Source organism: Xyrauchen texanus, chromosome 19, assembly GCF_025860055.1.
Source record: "Xyrauchen texanus isolate HMW12.3.18 chromosome 19, RBS_HiC_50CHRs, whole genome shotgun sequence".
In the NCBI taxonomy this organism is placed as follows: Eukaryota; Metazoa; Chordata; class Actinopteri; order Cypriniformes; family Catostomidae; genus Xyrauchen; species Xyrauchen texanus.
In genome coordinates, this window is record NC_068294.1 from 14,829,943 (window position 1) to 14,846,772 (window position 16,830).

Genomic DNA, 16,830 nt, shown 5'->3' on the forward strand with positions numbered 1-16,830 from the left:
CTTTAGTTGAAACCTCAAAAGGAAGACATTTGCAGTTTACAAGTCAAGTCAAGTCAATTTTATTTGTATAGCGCCTTTCACAACACACTTCGTTTCAAAGCAGCTTTACAGAATATCAGCATTAACAGACGATAAAACTGTAATGTCTATAAAGTCGATTAATCATCATTGTGTAATTTAGATAAAATACGATTTTTAATAGTGTTTAAAAATAATTAAATAATAATTGTATAAATAACCCCAGTGAGCAAGCTGTAGGCGACTGTGGCAAGGAACACAAAACAGTTTACAGTTTAAACCATATCTGTCTACCAGTCAAATAAATACATTTACCATACATAACATAAAATAATTATCATATGACGGTAGTCTCCTCCCCTAACCAGTGCAGTTTACATTTCAAGTTCAAGGAAATCCAGTTAAAAAGACCAAAAAAATTTATTGTTCAATAAATGCATGATGTTTGCAAAGTCAATGTGTAATCATGTTAAATAACCATAATCTCAATATTGTCCAAAATAATCATGATTATGATTTTTGCCATAATCGAGCAGCCCTAATCTGCAGTCTCCTTGGCAATCTTGCATCATGCACGAGGAAGTGTAATCAAACTTTAAAAGTAAAGTGAAGGGAATTTTATATTGAATTATATATACTATTCTCACTCAAAACCGATTCGAACACTTCAGAAGACAATGATTTAAACCGATGGATGATTTTTGGAGCTCTATGATTTTTAGAGCTGAAATATTCTACAAAAAAAACTTTGTGTTCAGTAGAAGAATAAAAATCATTTTTGGGTGAACTGTCCCTTTAAACGTTTAAAAACGTTTCTATCCAGCATTCCAAAATAGAGCACTGACCCTCATTTTCCAGTCAACAGTGGCTCTCTTTGTTTGGGTCAGGAGCTTGGCTGTGTCTTCATCACAGGCTGATCACATTACAGGTCTGCGGAGCACAGGGGAACCAGCAGGTAGACCTGGAACGCATTGCAGGTTGAAATCAAATCCTTTGGGTCTTCTTCTGTTTAAAGAGGTAGTCAATAGGTTCTCACCCCCACCCTGCTACTCAACCTCCCAAAGAGGCATTTAGAAACAGGGATGCTGCAAGGCAAGCCCCGGGGTCCAGTTGGAATGATTACAGTGATCTTTGTGGAAGTAACACGATTCCTTGCCATTAGTCTATGTAGACATTCTTCAGTGCACTGAACCAACTCTGTGTATGTGTATGTGACCTTTTTTCTTCTGCAGAACACAAATGAAAATTTTTAGAAGAATATTTCAGCTCTGTATGACCACAGAATGCAAATGAATGGGTAACAACATTTTGAAGTTCCAAAAAGCACATAAAGCACACATTCCTCTGTGTGGAATGCACTTTGCCATCTTCAATGCCTCTTTGTTCGCTGCCTGCTATGTTTTCACTGACCTTACAAAGCAGAGCAGATAGCAGGCTTACCAACACAGAGAGCAGACACAGAGAGGAGGACTTGGGGATTTAGGGTGGGGGGGACAATGGGGCTTTGTAGCTAGCCACCCATTTTTATTCTTTGTCAGTCTGTGGTCTGTTTCTGACCTTGAAATCATTCTACAATGCACCCTATCTAAATATATAATGCCACAGCGGTTCATTTTGTAAGCATTATATTGAATATTTCTGTAAACATGGCCTGATTGTTTCTTCTCATATCACTTTTGTCACAATTTAGTCCTCATCAGAGTCATGCTCCATTCAGAATATAACTGAGAATTCAGTTCCTAAATTTAAACTGAATTAGAATTTGAGGCAGCAAACAGGATGCACATATATCATTTGAATTAAAATGGAATTCAATTCAGAAAGCTCGAAGCATCGTTTGAAGTAAAGTTTTATTGAAGTTTAAACTGGATATAGCAAATTGATTTTATCAGTTTTTAGAACTGTAATTTGAGTGTGTTTGTGTGCACATTCAAATGTTTTGTTTCAGTTCCATTTTGTTTTAAAGAATAATAATGATTTCTAAAAGAATCTGTCTATTCACCTAATGCACTAGAGAAACTAGTGCACAGCCATCTTGAACATTTTCAAAATCAAATCCAATCAAATAACTTTATTGTCACACGACCATATACACAAGTGCAACAGTAGGTGAAAGTCCTGTGTGCAGTTCCGAGCAACATAGCAGTCATGACAGTGACGAGACATATACCAATTACAGTAAACAACATATTACACAACACAATTTACATATCAAATGTACACATACTTACACAACACAATAATAATTATATACAATGTACAGTAAACAATACACACAATATAGAATACACATACAATACAAATTAAAATTAAAGATTATATAAAATATATATACAGTAGTTATTGAGGAGAATATAATTATGACAGTCCAGTGTGAGATAATAAGATGACTGAAGTGCAGTGCTGATTATTGATCCTGATAGATCAAGTGTTCAGAAGTCTGATTGCTTGGGGAAGAAGCTGTCATGTAGTCGGCTGGTGCGGGTCCTGATGCTGCGATACCACCTGTCTGATGGTAGTAGAGAGCAGCCCATGACTCAGGAGGCTGGGGTCTATGATGATCCTCCAAGCCTTTTTCACACACTACCTGTTATATATGTCCTGGAGGGAGGGAAGCTCACCTCCGATGATGTGTCTGGCAGTTCGCACAACCCTTTGCAGGGCTTTGCGGTTGTGGGCGGTGCAATTGCCATACCAGGCAGTAATGCAACCAGTCAGGATGCTCTCTACAGTGCTGGTGTAGGACCGTGTGAGGATGTGCTGGTTCATTCCAAACTTCCTCAGCCGTCTCAGGAAGAAGAGGCACTTGTGAGTCTTCTTCACAATGGCCTCAGTGTGGACAGACCATGTGAGTTCCTCAGTGATGTGGACACCGAGGAACTTGAAGCTGCTGACTCTCTCCACCAGTGCTCCATTAATGGTGAAGTCCACTACAAGCTCCTTGATTTTACTGACGTTAAGGGAGAGGTCATGCTCCTGACACCAGCGTGTCAGGATATGCACCTCCACAGCCCTGCAGGGCTCGAAATGTTGTCTCTGAACTTCCATTCTCGCGGTCGCTTTAAAGATATCTATGGTGTTGATGTCAAAGTGTAATTAGCTAGCGAAGTGGATTTACAGGTTGTAGAGTTGTCAAAAGCTATCATGAGTTTTTTAGGTGTTCATAGGATGTCATAACAACTGGAAGAAGTGCGGGAAGATTATAAAACAAGAGTAATTCATTAAAAATCCACAAGATCCTACCTTTATGCTGTGGATGTGCTGATATTCTTCTGTGTTCATTAAACTCAAAGAGAAAAAACAAAATCATTACAAATATCTCTGAACAAAACCTCTGGCCATCTTTTTTTGTCATTCTCCCATTGTTAAGGTGAGTAGATTTTTTGAGCATTAAACCAGGACGGGGGGAAGGGTGCAACTATAGGCCTATTTATACATACACACAGACATACACACATATACAAGTGAAGGTGTATGTTTTATTTTATATTCTGATTACAACCATTTTTAAATCACATTTAAGCCTCTAAAAAAATGTAGGTTGACAAATTAATTTTAAAAATGTAATTGTTATTTGCTTTAATGTTATGAACTTGCATGAGTAACAATACGAGTTGTCAGTTGGAAATTTCATGTCAACTACACATTTTAACTTTATTATTAACAAGCTGAAACATAAAAATTAGGCAGAATTACATGTATAACACATGCTTGTATTATGAAAAAGTGCAGTGTGTCATATCTGTCTGAATGTGATCTGCCAGGTCCAATTTACCTCCGTGAGTGTTGAAAAACGAACATTTACAGTTACAGGAATTTTTACGTATTAAAGGGCTTGAGTAGACTCAAACCATCAACTCTTGGTGAAAAAAACTTTCTGTGACACATAATCCATTTAGATCGACTCTTCTCAGTAGCTTCGATACAAACAGGAAGTTAGATGACAAAATTCGGAAGAGTGGAGCACGGGAAAGGGGCGGGGCTGAATAAGGTAAATATCACAATTCTTTTAGTAATATAAAAGTGTATACCTTAACAGATATAGCATATTGAACAGTTTTGTTGCATTTCCCTCTAAAATGACACTTTTACTCCACTCACGGTTAGGTTTAGGGTTTGGCTAAGGGGTAGAGTTAATACAATATTCATTCCTGTTGACTGTATTACATCATTTACAACTAAAAAACTAACTTTTAGTTCCACTCTGTGCACACTTCTCCTAGAAACTGGAGCTCACAAGTCGATTTGTCAAGCCAATTCTTAAATTCTCAGTTCTGTCCATCCCTGATCTTTATCAATATTAAAGACAATGCTAAACACAAAACTAACACAAAAGCTATTTTATGTTCATAGAGAATAATAAATTGCACTGCTGTGTTGGCAGATTAAATGTTGGTGTATCAGGCTCATCTTTCTTTTTAGTCAGACGCCCAGACAGACGCCCGTTTCGCTTAACTGGTGTCCAGACATGAATCATTTCTCACTTCCAACTCAGAGCAGAATTTGTCCATGCACCCACAAATGTACACTATCTGATCTTTGTTCTGTTGTGTTGTTAGCTGTTGTGGATTGAATCCTTCAGGAGTTTGTTGAAGCGTTGATGCCGTCTGCTTCGTTTTTACCCACACATTAATCTTTTTATGGTGCAATTATTATGCACAATAACAGCAGTGATTCACACGTTTTGGTACAACTTCACAAAATGTGTTCCTGCTTGCTCTATTGTTGGATAAGTCAATCATAGCTTTTGTCCCAGACAGATGTGAAAGCAAAGGAGATAGTTCTGCAAACCTTCACTGGCTCCCACAGTAGCTGTAAGTACACAGAAAGAAGAAAACCCAATTAGGATGCATGAATCATGAATAGGTACAAATATAGGGCTTGTTTTCCCTTGAAGTGTCTCTTAGACTAATTAAGAAGAGCTCACAGTTAGCCTAGTTTTTTCTTTTTTTTTTTTTTTATAAGTGCTTTGCCATTTGTTTAAAATGAAGGCTGCTTTGGATTTATTCTCAGAGTTCTATAACAAAAGTCTTTGCCTTACTGTATACACCTGCAGCAATATGATGTTGCTGCTCTGTTTTTAATAAAGGCATGGCAGAATATGGAAACACTGGATGCTTCCAAAGCAAAATAATTAAAGGACAACACAGCCAGTGTGACTTGTGATTGTATGAATGGGCTGCCACCTACTGGTTCTCCAGGCAATAGCTTTTATCCTCCACCCAGTCTGTGCCAACATAACAATTACAAATAAGATGTTTGAGTAGAGATAATCTTAAATGTTATTATGTATGACTGCTCTACTAAATGTTACAATAGCATGATATGTTCTTGGTTAAGTGGAAGTGGATTTCTAAATTAAATTCTGATGTCGTATTTAACACTGTTGTTTCAATCAACAGGGCAGGGGTCCTTTGCGCCTATGCAGCCAATCAGAACCTGAGTTCTCAGTTGAAGAGCATGAGGAGGCTCGTAAAGAATAACATAAAAGACCTCCACACCTTTGCCAATCAAACTCCAGCAGTGAGTACTCCAATCTTAATGTTTACATTACACAAGCACTATAACACTAGGATGGATGGATGTAGTTGTCTCATCGCTGGAAAGTGAGATACTGACTGCTAAATATATTACTCTGTCATCTCTTTCTCAGCAAATTGATTACCTGATCTCTCAGTATGACACTGTGAAGGATCATGTGCTTTATGACCTGGAGAGTAAGTACGCTATACTATATACGCTAGTTGTTCCTTTGCAACATCAGTGGAATAGAAAGGTGTTTCTGATGTGGACATGGAATGATGATGTTTTCTGCAGATGTAGGTTTGCTCTTGGGTGGAAGGATACACGAGGAGTTGGGAAAAGATGTACAGCCTACCCTTGATGTGGCACTCAGCATGGCCAGAAGTATGTGTCTTCCATGTCCTTTTTCTTTCTTTCTTTCTTTCTTTCTTTCTTTCTTTCTTTCTTTCTTTCTTTCTGTTCTTCTTGCTGCTTACACCAAATCCTATAATTGGAGAAATACTTAGTGTAATATATTATATAACATGAGAATACAGTAATAATATACAACCCATTGCTTGTTAGTGTCTTATTTCACTGTTTTTCTTTGATTTATTAGTCAAAGTGGAGAAAGCCATTAAAGGTAACCCATAAAAGACCCTGACTGGTACTTTCCTTGACCTGTCTGTAACAACGTTGTGATTGACTCGTTTTCTTTTCTTCCAACAACACCTGGCCCAGTTATTTTCCCTCTGTGTTGTTGCATCCTTTACTGGTTGAACCTGCCCCTTCTGTGTTTTAAAACCAAGATATCAGAAAAGTTATGATATACAACAAATATACAAAGGCAACAGTCATATCTCACTTCAATATGGATAATATTGATTGATACTGTACATTTTTTAATTAAAGAAGCAAGTGTGGCATTATTTACAAGACGTTCCCTGGGTATTCGTTTATCTTTTTAAAGCTTTCAATGAGCCTGAGAGCAGTCTCTGTTTTTGAATGTTCATTTGTGCATTTGTCTCCTCTCTTAGTAATGCGGGACACTAAAGATGCTTTAGAGAATGTCAGTTTGACCTTGGAGACTTTGCAGGAAGGAACGGGCAAACTGCAGTCTAACCTGAGCGTGGTTCGTGGCAGCCTTAGCAACGCACTTAATGATCCTGTATGCGCAGACATACGCTCAAATGCAGCGGAGATCTGTCGAAATATACGTAGCACCCTTCCCAGGCTAGAAATCGCAGCCAACTACTCATCGGTATTGAAAATTATTTCTCATCTTTTCTTTCAACATAATGTCACCATTGACATACAGTTTGTAAAAGTCCCAAAAAACAATAACAAATATGCCTGTTTTTTTTGTTTTGTTTTTTCAGTTGCCTGATGTGACTGATGAGCTAGACAAAGTGAATGAAGTCCTGAAGACTGATCTCAGCCATATTGTTGAGAAGGTACTTTGTTCCACATTTGAAGTGACATGCTTTCTAGGTTTAGGACAAAAATGAAAAGAAAATTCTGGCTTACATCTTACATTTTTCACATTTTAACACAAACTATCTGCCTAAAGTCAAAATGAAAAGCAGTCTGCATTTACTTTCATAATCTGATGAATTTCTGAGTAAAACACAATATTGAACAAGATAAAAAATGTAGGGCAGGACATGCATTTTTTTTAAGGATTGATTGGGTCATGAAAAGAGTAATAGATCCAGGAGGATGCAGGGAAGGCGTTGCAAAAGAGAAGTCATTTGTGACATTAACCAAAAAGGAAAGTAATTTCAGTGGTGGAGCAAGTTATTACATTTTGATTAAAGATAACCAAGACATTTTTTTCCTTTGGAATAAATGTGCACCAATGAATCGTGCACATCAAGACCAGAAACATGTAATAAGAAAGTAAATAGGGTCAATTTTGGTTTTATGTTCAATTTAAATGTACACCTTTTCTCACACCTTTTCATATGTCACGCAGGGGTTTGCATCATTCAATGACACTCCTGCCATGGTAAAAGAGCAAACCCGAAATGTTGTTGAAGGTGAGTTCAATGATTGAATCCACATTCAAATTCAGATCTTTTGTGTGGACTAGCCTGAGATCCTTAGGGAACATTCATCCCAAACGTGTTATTGCGATTAAAAAAAGCTAGACGCAGCACAACAAATAAAGCAGAGCGGAAGTGTTTCAAGACACGCTTTTAATTGTTGACGCTCTTTTTAACTTGAATAGCCATCTAAAAACATGGTGCTCCTGTGCGAGAGACACTGAGGTCAATACAGCCAAGGTCAAAGGTGTCTGCATAAAAACAATTGAAAAAAAAACTGTCCATTGGAACACAATTGAAAAAAAGTATGCAATGTTTTTAATTACGCAAACGAAGGTTTGTTTTTTATTAGTTTTCTACTTTTCACTTTTAAGAAAAGAATAACAGTGCTGTTGTGTCTGGTGTTTCATTTAGGGGTCAAAGGTCTGCTGAACGACATTGGCTCTAACATCACTAATTTCACCAAGCTCTTCCCAGTTCACAGCTCTCTGACCAACTTCACCAGAATGATTACACACACACACTCACAAATCGAGGACATCTACCCAAAGATTGACCAGATGGACTTCTACAGGTACATCTGAAGATTGGATGTCTGGAACTGTTTTTTACCAATCCTATTTTGTCATTGATGATTAGACTCAGACATACACTATATGGCCAAAAGTAAGAGGATATCCAAACACCACACCCATATGTATTTTTTAGCTTCCACTATATGGTTGTGGGGATTTGCTTGAATTCAGACACAACTCAGTGAGGTGAGGCACTAATGTTGAGCGATGGGTTCCCCTTCCAAAGGTGTTCAAACTGTTGTGCTAAAGTGCACAATTCTCTACAATGTCATTCTATATCGTAGTATTAAGATTTGTCTTCAGTGGAATTAAGAGGCCAAGTGTTGACAGTGTTCATTATTCTTTTGCCTTCAGGTGGATATGTTGTATTACTCTGTGCTGCATGGTGGTACTTATCCTCTCCTTCAATTTTTTGGGTCTGTTGTGCGGCATTCTGGGATTTGACAGACACGCTTCCCCGACCACACGCGGCTGCGTCTCTAATACAGGAGGAAACCTGCTCATGGCGTGAGAATGACAATAATATCAAACTTTAGCCAGTATTACCACACAATATGTCACATTTTTGTTGGAGTATAAAACACCTTTGTCTGCTGTGTCTCTCAGTGGTGTGGGCTTCAGTTTCCTGTTCTCCTGGGTACTCATGGGTGGTATAACAGCCCTGTTCTTGGCAGGGGGGAATCTCGAGAAACTTGTGTGTGAACCCTTCCAAACCCGACAGCTTTTCAAGGCAAGAGAATTGACAAAGCGTATGAAAACACACATGATACATGTTGTGGAGACTGGGGCTAGTTCTCACACTTTTCACTTGAATATTTTACTTAATATATTTCAGGTTAGATTTATTTTTGAAAGTCAAACATACCTTAAAGTTTTAGAAAAAAAAGTTATTTAACATTTCCACCATTTCTGAGACTTCCTGTATACCAACTGGCTCTGGTCTCCCCTATATGCTAAAAGGCAAATACATGTAATGAACATGAACAGAACACACTATGAGAAATTACTTGACTTATACTGTATATGTTTCCAGGTCTTATTCAGCGGTGATATTGTTCTCAAAAATATGTTGTGTTGAATAGGTGTTAGACACTCCCAACCTGATCCAACCTGGCTGGAGAAACTTCATACCAGGATACCTGTACCATGACCCTGAAATGGATCTTACGGTGGATTCTCTCTACAGGTAACACAGGCTTGTAATATATAACCTATAAAACTGAACAATTCTTCTTGAAGTGAATTCAGGAATTTTTGCAGCTGGTCATTTCTGTTATGCAGTACCTTTTTGAATCTATAACATTAAAAAAAATGTAAGTGCTTGGATGTAATTTAGAGAAATATTTATGCTAAAGTGTGTACCAAACTTTAGGAAATATGCTCTGGTTAAGTTAAGGTACTTAAACTTTATTTATTATAACTTGATTATTCACACAATCGCAAGAACATTTCCATCATACCTAATACCGAATAAACCTAATTATTTTGGCTTGACAAAGCCAACATACTGTTATTCTACAAACTTTGTTTGAAGGTTGGTTTTTTTAATCCCTTAAAGTAGATTACATTTTTTTATTGTAACTCCTCCAAGAGCTTTCAAGCTACATCCACCGAAATCGGCACAGACCTTCAGATGGTCTGGAAGAGTTTCCTATGTCTTTTTTTTTACTGATCATACTTGCGGTTGATCAAAATCAGCTTGCATTAACAGAATGCTTGTTAATTAAATCTCCACAAATTCACCTGGAAATAACCCCACAAAGGCCTTTAGATGTGTCCCAAATGGCAAACTATACACTATGCACTTACAATATACACTATGCACTCAGCAATATAGTTTTTATAATATAGAATTTTACAAGTGTAGTATCGTCCCAAATGGAACTCCTAATGTAATTGTTTTTTGTTTGTTTTTCATCACACGGAAACATTCACCGTTTTACAGCTGACAGAAGTAACATTTCAAACTCGTGATGTGTCGCCGCTAGCTTTAGCCAAAGTCTTTCTAAGAAGTCAGTGCACTGTTTGCCATCTTTGGACTGCTCCTGGGAACCTATTTACAGTCATGAAAGTGCAGCTCCTATCTACTTGAATGGAGAAAGACCGAAATCTCCAAAATGTTTGGTCAAGATTACGATCAAATCGTCATTTGAAATCAGCAGTAAAATCTGACAACAGTGGTATCATAAACTGTGCTTCTTTATCTCAGATTACTCTAAAAATCACAAATTAAGCTAATGCGCATCCACGTTCTGGAGTAGATTGACAGGCGATGTCTGTACCTAAAAGGCTATTAGCTCGTTTACCTGTAGGGCGGAATTTCTTTCTACATCCGTTGACCATTGGACGTTCCAATTTCTCCCTTTCATTTTAATAGAAGTGGCCCATCTCTGCTAAATAGTCTCTGATTTAGCACGTTAGCCAACCTCATTTCAACACTTGTATCGCAACAACTTATTCACACAGCGTTGGGTGATGGTCAAGCATTCATATCACATTTGTAAGGTGCTGTGTTCAATGAAGTTTCACTAGTTGCTACAATCTCCAATATTTACGGTATATACAAGCCGTCAGTGCTGAGTGCATGAAGTGTCCAACATTCCACACACCATTTTGATGGTTAAAGAAGTGCATTTTCAGGGTACTCGTAGTACACTTATTGTTGTTGCATTTTCAGTGTAATGTAAAATGATGTAGAATAGTGCATAGGTATGTAGTTTGGGTTGCACCTTTTAATTAGCTTTAAATTGATCTCTCTCTCTCTCTCTCTCTCTCTCTCTCTCTCTCTCTCTCTCTCTCTCTCTCTCTCTCTCTCTCTCTCTCTCCTCATTTTTGTGTTGTTGTTTCCCACCAAATTACATATTTCATATAAAAGGAAATCAAAAGTGTCCATCAATATTCCAGCAGATGGCAGTACAGAAGAGAATTGTGTTGTAGAAGTAGAAGCAAAGGGAACAAAGAGCCTATAAGCCAGTATATTGAAATGAAAGCCAGAATAATAGTAATAAAACAGAGTAAGGTTTGAATCTCTTAATTCTACCCTGTTGTCTTTCTCAGTAACTGTAAGGACAACAGAGGGATTTACGCAGCACTTCGTCTGGATAAGATCTTCAACCTCTCATCCTTCTTTAACACCAGTGTTGTGAGTGGATCAAAGGCTTAGTCCATGTGCACGCACAAATCACTACTAAACATACACCGATATAAAACCACTATTTACATCATTATGAAGAGTACTTCTTTAAAATGTTTAATGAGCTTAATGCAAATATCCTAATTAATTTTGAGCCCTAGGTGTTTTAAGTCGCTTAGTAACAGATAGCAAATTTGATTGTTCAGACATACAATCATTTTTTAATTCAGTGTGGTTTCTTGTATTAAAACCTGTTGTTTTTAGATGATAAACTATATCAACTTCTTTGTATTATTACATTCAAATCTCAAACATATACTTAAAAGCATAATAAAACATTTTAGATACATTAAATGTTATATAAACATTTTATAAAGGGTTTTTTTTCTGTGTGTGTGTGTGTTGTTGTTTTTTTTAAAGCAGATGCCTCTCTTAGAACCATTTCCTCAGTTTAGTTAATGCAATAATGATGTCCTATTGCTCCCCATACCACACAATCTTGACAAAATCTCAGACAAAAGATATAATTTCACTCAGCTATAGGGAGTCAGTAAAGCATTAATGGCATTTTTACTCATTCAACATTACTGTAGAACATGCTGCACACTAAATGAACTAAAACTGTCCAAATATAGAAGGGAAACAGAACCCTGATCGGTACAGTTAGACTTAACCAGACATCTTGCTTTAGGGGTAATTTTTTTAAGTGTCTGTGCCAGTCTTATCTAACACTGAAGCAGTTTAGCTCACTTCTTCAACAACAAGACATGTCAATGGGAAAACAAAGCAAGCCACACACACAAAGCAATGCAAATCTGCCATGTTTTTAAAGCAAGAATTGTGTCTCTCAGCCTTTGATAAATGTTTTGATAGGAGAAATTCTTCTTAATTATAAACTTTAATTTGGGATAAAAATCTGATATAGATTTGTTTGAGATTAGTAGTGTTAAGCACAAAGAACAGGAAGGTCAGATAATGCAAGCTCTATTGCCAGGAGACTTGCAAACCAAGGCCTCATTATTACTACCGGTAATTATTTAGGTTCAATGTACGTAAATGTCAGTCTCTGGGGTAGTGGTCCTTTACCACAGCTCTGTGGATTGTCTCTTAAAGAAAATGCATACCATTCACTTTTTCGTTGCGTAACACACTTAAAAAAAAAAATGTAACATGATGTTTTCCAATCCCATGTTGGTTGTTTTTCTCTCTGATCTTTGGGATTTGGCAAAATATCTATAAAGCTTTCATGCAAAGCCATTGTGAGACGTTTTATATACAGCATCTATAAATTCCTTCATTTAAGTCATAGCAGAAGTATATTTTCATTGCTAGTTCAAATCCTTGTATTTTCATTTCCAGATCAAAATGGCTCAAAATAGCTTTAAAATACTTCAAACCAACATTTTTAATGGAATTTCACATATGGCTGGTTTACAGTGAGTTCTGAATGTCTGAGACAATATTTTCAACTTTTAAACCTGGCAATGAACAGAACATTTGAGCATTTTAAAATAAATTAAAGTTATGGTATAAAATGAAGCTGATCAAATGTAAGCAAATTTATTACATTGACCATGTCCAACAAAGATCAGATTTTCTTTGTTTTGATTGAAGTACAAGTCAGATTGTTATACTCATAATTACTTCGTATTGAAAATAGTTTTATTAAATTAGAAACAAATGCAAAATAAAAGTATTTTCACTAGTGGTCTCCGACTTTTGAACCACACTGTTTGTTCTTCCTTTGGAATATTTTCTCATGTCAAACCATACCCACTCTGTGGTCTACTACTGTCTCAAACGCTAACAGAGCTTCTCTCTCTCTCTCTCTCTCTCTCTCTCTCACTCTCTCTCTCTCTCTCTGCAGTACTCCAATGACATGTCAAGGAAGTTTGAAAGGATGAAGGTAGACCTGCGGGATATCATTCTGCTGGAGTCAAACGGCAAACAGAATCTCATCAGCTTCACTGAAACTGGCATCACTGAGATTAACTTTGCTGCCTATTTGAAGGAGGTACATCCAGTAACACACAGACAAAGAAACAAGCTTTTTATACCCAATATTTCACACCACATGCTTTGGTTCATGTTGGCTATTGTTCAAAATATCCAATGACTGATAATGTGTATCATTGCATAATTGACTGTACATAATTGCATATGGCAGATGCTTTTATGCTTTCAATGCATTCAAGGTATACATTTATATCACTACCCAGGGAATTGAACCCAGGTTGCTTGGGCCATGCTCTACATGCTGAACAGCACTTGGCGTAAAATCAATGTACTTTATACATACAATCAAGTCAAGTCAAGATTTATTTATAAAGCACATTGAAAAACAACATACACTGGTTGTGCTGCCCTTAAGAAAGTATATTGTGACGATATCATGGTACAGTCATTTTTACCAAATGTATATACTGTGCTGTTTACAAAGAATATCATGGAATTTCCACCGTACATATTAAAAAACATGGTAATAACATTATTAAACATATTAATATGTTTTATACATAAGTGTGTATTCATTTACACTCATTTATGCATTTAGTAGACACCTTTATCCAAAGCAACTTAAAGTGTATATTAAATATATACATTTTATAAGTATCTGTGTTCCCATGGCCATGGCATTGTCAGCACCATTCTCTACTAGTTAGAGCTACAGGAACTCTAATGTTGATTGAAACATTAATAGGCAGACTGTTTTTTCTAAGGTTAAATGAGAAAATATGTCTGGTGGTTTTATTGTGTGTTTCTGTTTGTTTTGCAGCTTGATAAAGGAGTGACTCGCATTAATTTACATGCTTTTGCAAATGACCTTGATATTCAAGCTAACCAATTGGTAAGATGTATTATTTCTCCAATTTGTCTAAAACAAATCAAACAAAGACAAACATTTTAAAGTAACAGTACTTAAATGAAATAAACAGAAATAAATTATTTCATATTTAATTAGTATCTAAAACCTGCAAAAGTCTGTTTAAAGATGGTTTTCTGGAAATGCTCTACTGTAGCTTCAGGGGTCAATGGCTACCACAGTCACTTTATTCATCCAAAGCTTTCCATGAGTATTAGCAGGGCTCTTGAGAACAGCAGTTTTTAGGGCCTGAGCACCAATGGTGCAAGGACCCTATTGTTCTTCTAGGTGTTTTTTATTTTTTTCCCAAATGAATCACATTTTTGAAGGCCTAAACTTATTCGAAAACTCAGGAAACTGTGCACACGCTTCAGAAGTGGTGAAAATTGACATCTAATATGGGTTTCAGAATTAGGTGTGGCAAAATGGCTCGATAGCGCCACCTACAAACTTTCAATGATGTGCGCTTTACGCTACATTTCTCCTACACATCGGTACACATGTGTAACATGTCAATACCTACAAAATACATGCCCTAAACTCAACAGGAAGTCAGCCATTTTGATTTTTCTCTGCCATTTCCGGGCCTTGTACTTTAACAAATTCCTCCTAGAGATTTCATCAGATCAACATTATATTTAGTCAGTCTTAATCTAAAGGCCTTTTTTTATGTTAAATTATGAAGCTTTTGAGTTTTCGTTGAAGGGTGTGTCCTTGGTGGACTGACAAAGTTCGAAATGAATGGAGTCACATTTTTGAAGCCTAAACATGCTCGAAAACGTATGAAACTTTGCACACATCTCAAAAGTGGGAAAGATTTACACCTGATACTCGTTTTAGAATTAATTGTGGAAAAATGGCTCAATTGCGCCACCTACAGAATTTCAACAAAGCAGCCTTCATGCTATGTTTCACCTACACGTAAGAAAATAGGTAGGCATATGTAACATGTCAACACATACAAAAAAGTCTCTTACAGCCATATCCTAAACCAAACAGGAAGTCAGCCATTGTGATTTTTCTCTTACATTTTTGCTCAGTTTTTGCCATTTCCAGGTCTCGTACTTTAACAAACTCCTCCTAGAGATTAAATCAGATCAACATCATATTTGGTCAGTCTAATCTAAACGCCTTGGTGATGCTAAATTGTGAATATTTTGAGTTTTCTTTGAACGCGCGTGTCCGTGGTGGCCTGACAAATTTCGATGTTTCGCCATGAAACAGGAAGTTGTTACAACTCAAACATAAAATGTCCTATCTGCTCCAAACTTTACATGTTTTATAAGAGTCACGGCCTGAACACTTTTTTATGCCAATATTCAGTTATTTCATAGCGCCACCTACTGGCAACAGGAAATAACATCTTTTAAACTTTGTTACACTCTTAACAACATTTAAGTGCTAAAAAATGCTAAAAGAATTGTAGTGCAATTCCCCTGGCACAGCAGCCCCAACATGCACCAGGGTGCAAGGGCCCATCACTGCTTGCAGCTATAATTTTTTATTGAACTAGGTCTGTATCCACACCAAGGATGATGTATTTTACCATGCTGTTTGTACTTCACTTAACTTTTAAATTATGCTTCAATTATACCTTTATATATACATTTATATGAACCTTTTTTCATTCAAACCTGGAAATAAACAAAGTTTTTGGATTTAGATATTTTGTTAAAAATGTCTAAAGTTTAGATCATGCTGAGATAACAATCTATCATCAGGTTTTGCACAAACTTGTGTAGTCTATGCTGGCTCAAATACTAAGAACTTCTGAAATGTATGTTTCAAATTAACTGTTCTCTCAAATTGTTATACTAATATACTGTAATTTGTAATGAAAAATGGGTAATACTTCATGAGTTCTATTCATTAACATTAACAATGAATCATGTTTTTTAAACAATTCACTCATCGTGGTTAATGTTAATTTATCAAAATACATTTGTCCATAGTTAATTTGTCTTCATACTGCATTAACTAATGTTACAGAATATTGCTATAAAAGACTTTACAATAAGGTTCCATATGTTAACATCAGTTAACAACATTAGTTAACATGAACTACTGTAACAATAAGCTATACTTTTACAGCATTTTTTTAAAATCATGGTTAATGTTAATTTCAACATATAGTAATACATTTTTTAAATAATATAATGCAAACAAATGACAACAAATCTTCCCATTGTTCTCTTAAGCTTTTTGTGTATCTCTTTCTTTTCTCCAGTCTAAAGGGACCTTGCAGACTTCATTAAAGGGACACGCTAACACTATAAGACAAATCCACATACAGCAAGTCATTCCACTGGAGCAATCCATGGTAATCTATCCATCTATCCCTGTCTCATAAATGCACTTCATGTGATTACTCTGGCCTGCAGGGTCATAGCAGTTGCTTTCTTATCCATGAATGGTTCTTTTGAATTGGCTTAATTGTGTAAGTGGGATTGTAGTTTGATTGATCACAAAAGCAACAAAGTGATATTTGATCAACTAAATTGAATGAATGTAAAGTCATAATTTCTGAATGACACTGGTATTTCTGTTGAGATCTGATGTGCTTTTCATCATCTGATTTGACTTTCTTATACTTCCTACCACGTTCAATTTATGGCTTCCAAGAAATTTGTGAAAGCAAGGGTAAGCCTGTGTCTAACAATAATAGTTGCATAACTTTCCCATTGAGATGTTTGC

General features: G+C 36.4%; 1 protein-coding gene across 7 annotated transcripts in view; it reads left to right on the top strand.

Moving 5' to 3' along the window:
* prom1a (prominin 1a) overlaps positions 1-16,830 on the top strand; it is a 111,359-nt gene that overhangs the window by 82,510 nt on the left and 12,019 nt on the right. For 3 of the 7 annotated variants that reach the window (XM_052149945.1, XM_052149946.1, XM_052149948.1), the window contains 14 exons: positions 5,421-5,541; positions 5,672-5,735; positions 5,836-5,925; positions 6,558-6,781; positions 6,900-6,974; positions 7,496-7,559; positions 7,980-8,139; positions 8,495-8,647; positions 8,747-8,870; positions 9,223-9,326; positions 11,198-11,282; positions 13,141-13,287; positions 14,050-14,121; positions 16,364-16,456. In XM_052149945.1, the coding sequence (XP_052005905.1) occupies positions 5,421-5,541; positions 5,672-5,735; positions 5,836-5,925; positions 6,558-6,781; positions 6,900-6,974; positions 7,496-7,559; positions 7,980-8,139; positions 8,495-8,647; positions 8,747-8,870; positions 9,223-9,326; positions 11,198-11,282; positions 13,141-13,287; positions 14,050-14,121; positions 16,364-16,456 (1,576 nt within the window). Of the gene's footprint in view, positions 1-5,420; positions 5,542-5,671; positions 5,736-5,835; positions 5,926-6,139; positions 6,164-6,557; positions 6,782-6,899; positions 6,975-7,495; positions 7,560-7,979; positions 8,140-8,494; positions 8,648-8,746; positions 8,871-9,222; positions 9,327-11,197; positions 11,283-13,140; positions 13,288-14,049; positions 14,122-16,363; positions 16,457-16,758; positions 16,777-16,830 lie in introns of all 7 variants that reach the window. The other 4 variants (XM_052149947.1, XM_052149949.1, XM_052149942.1 and 1 more) reach the window with 3 other exon arrangements.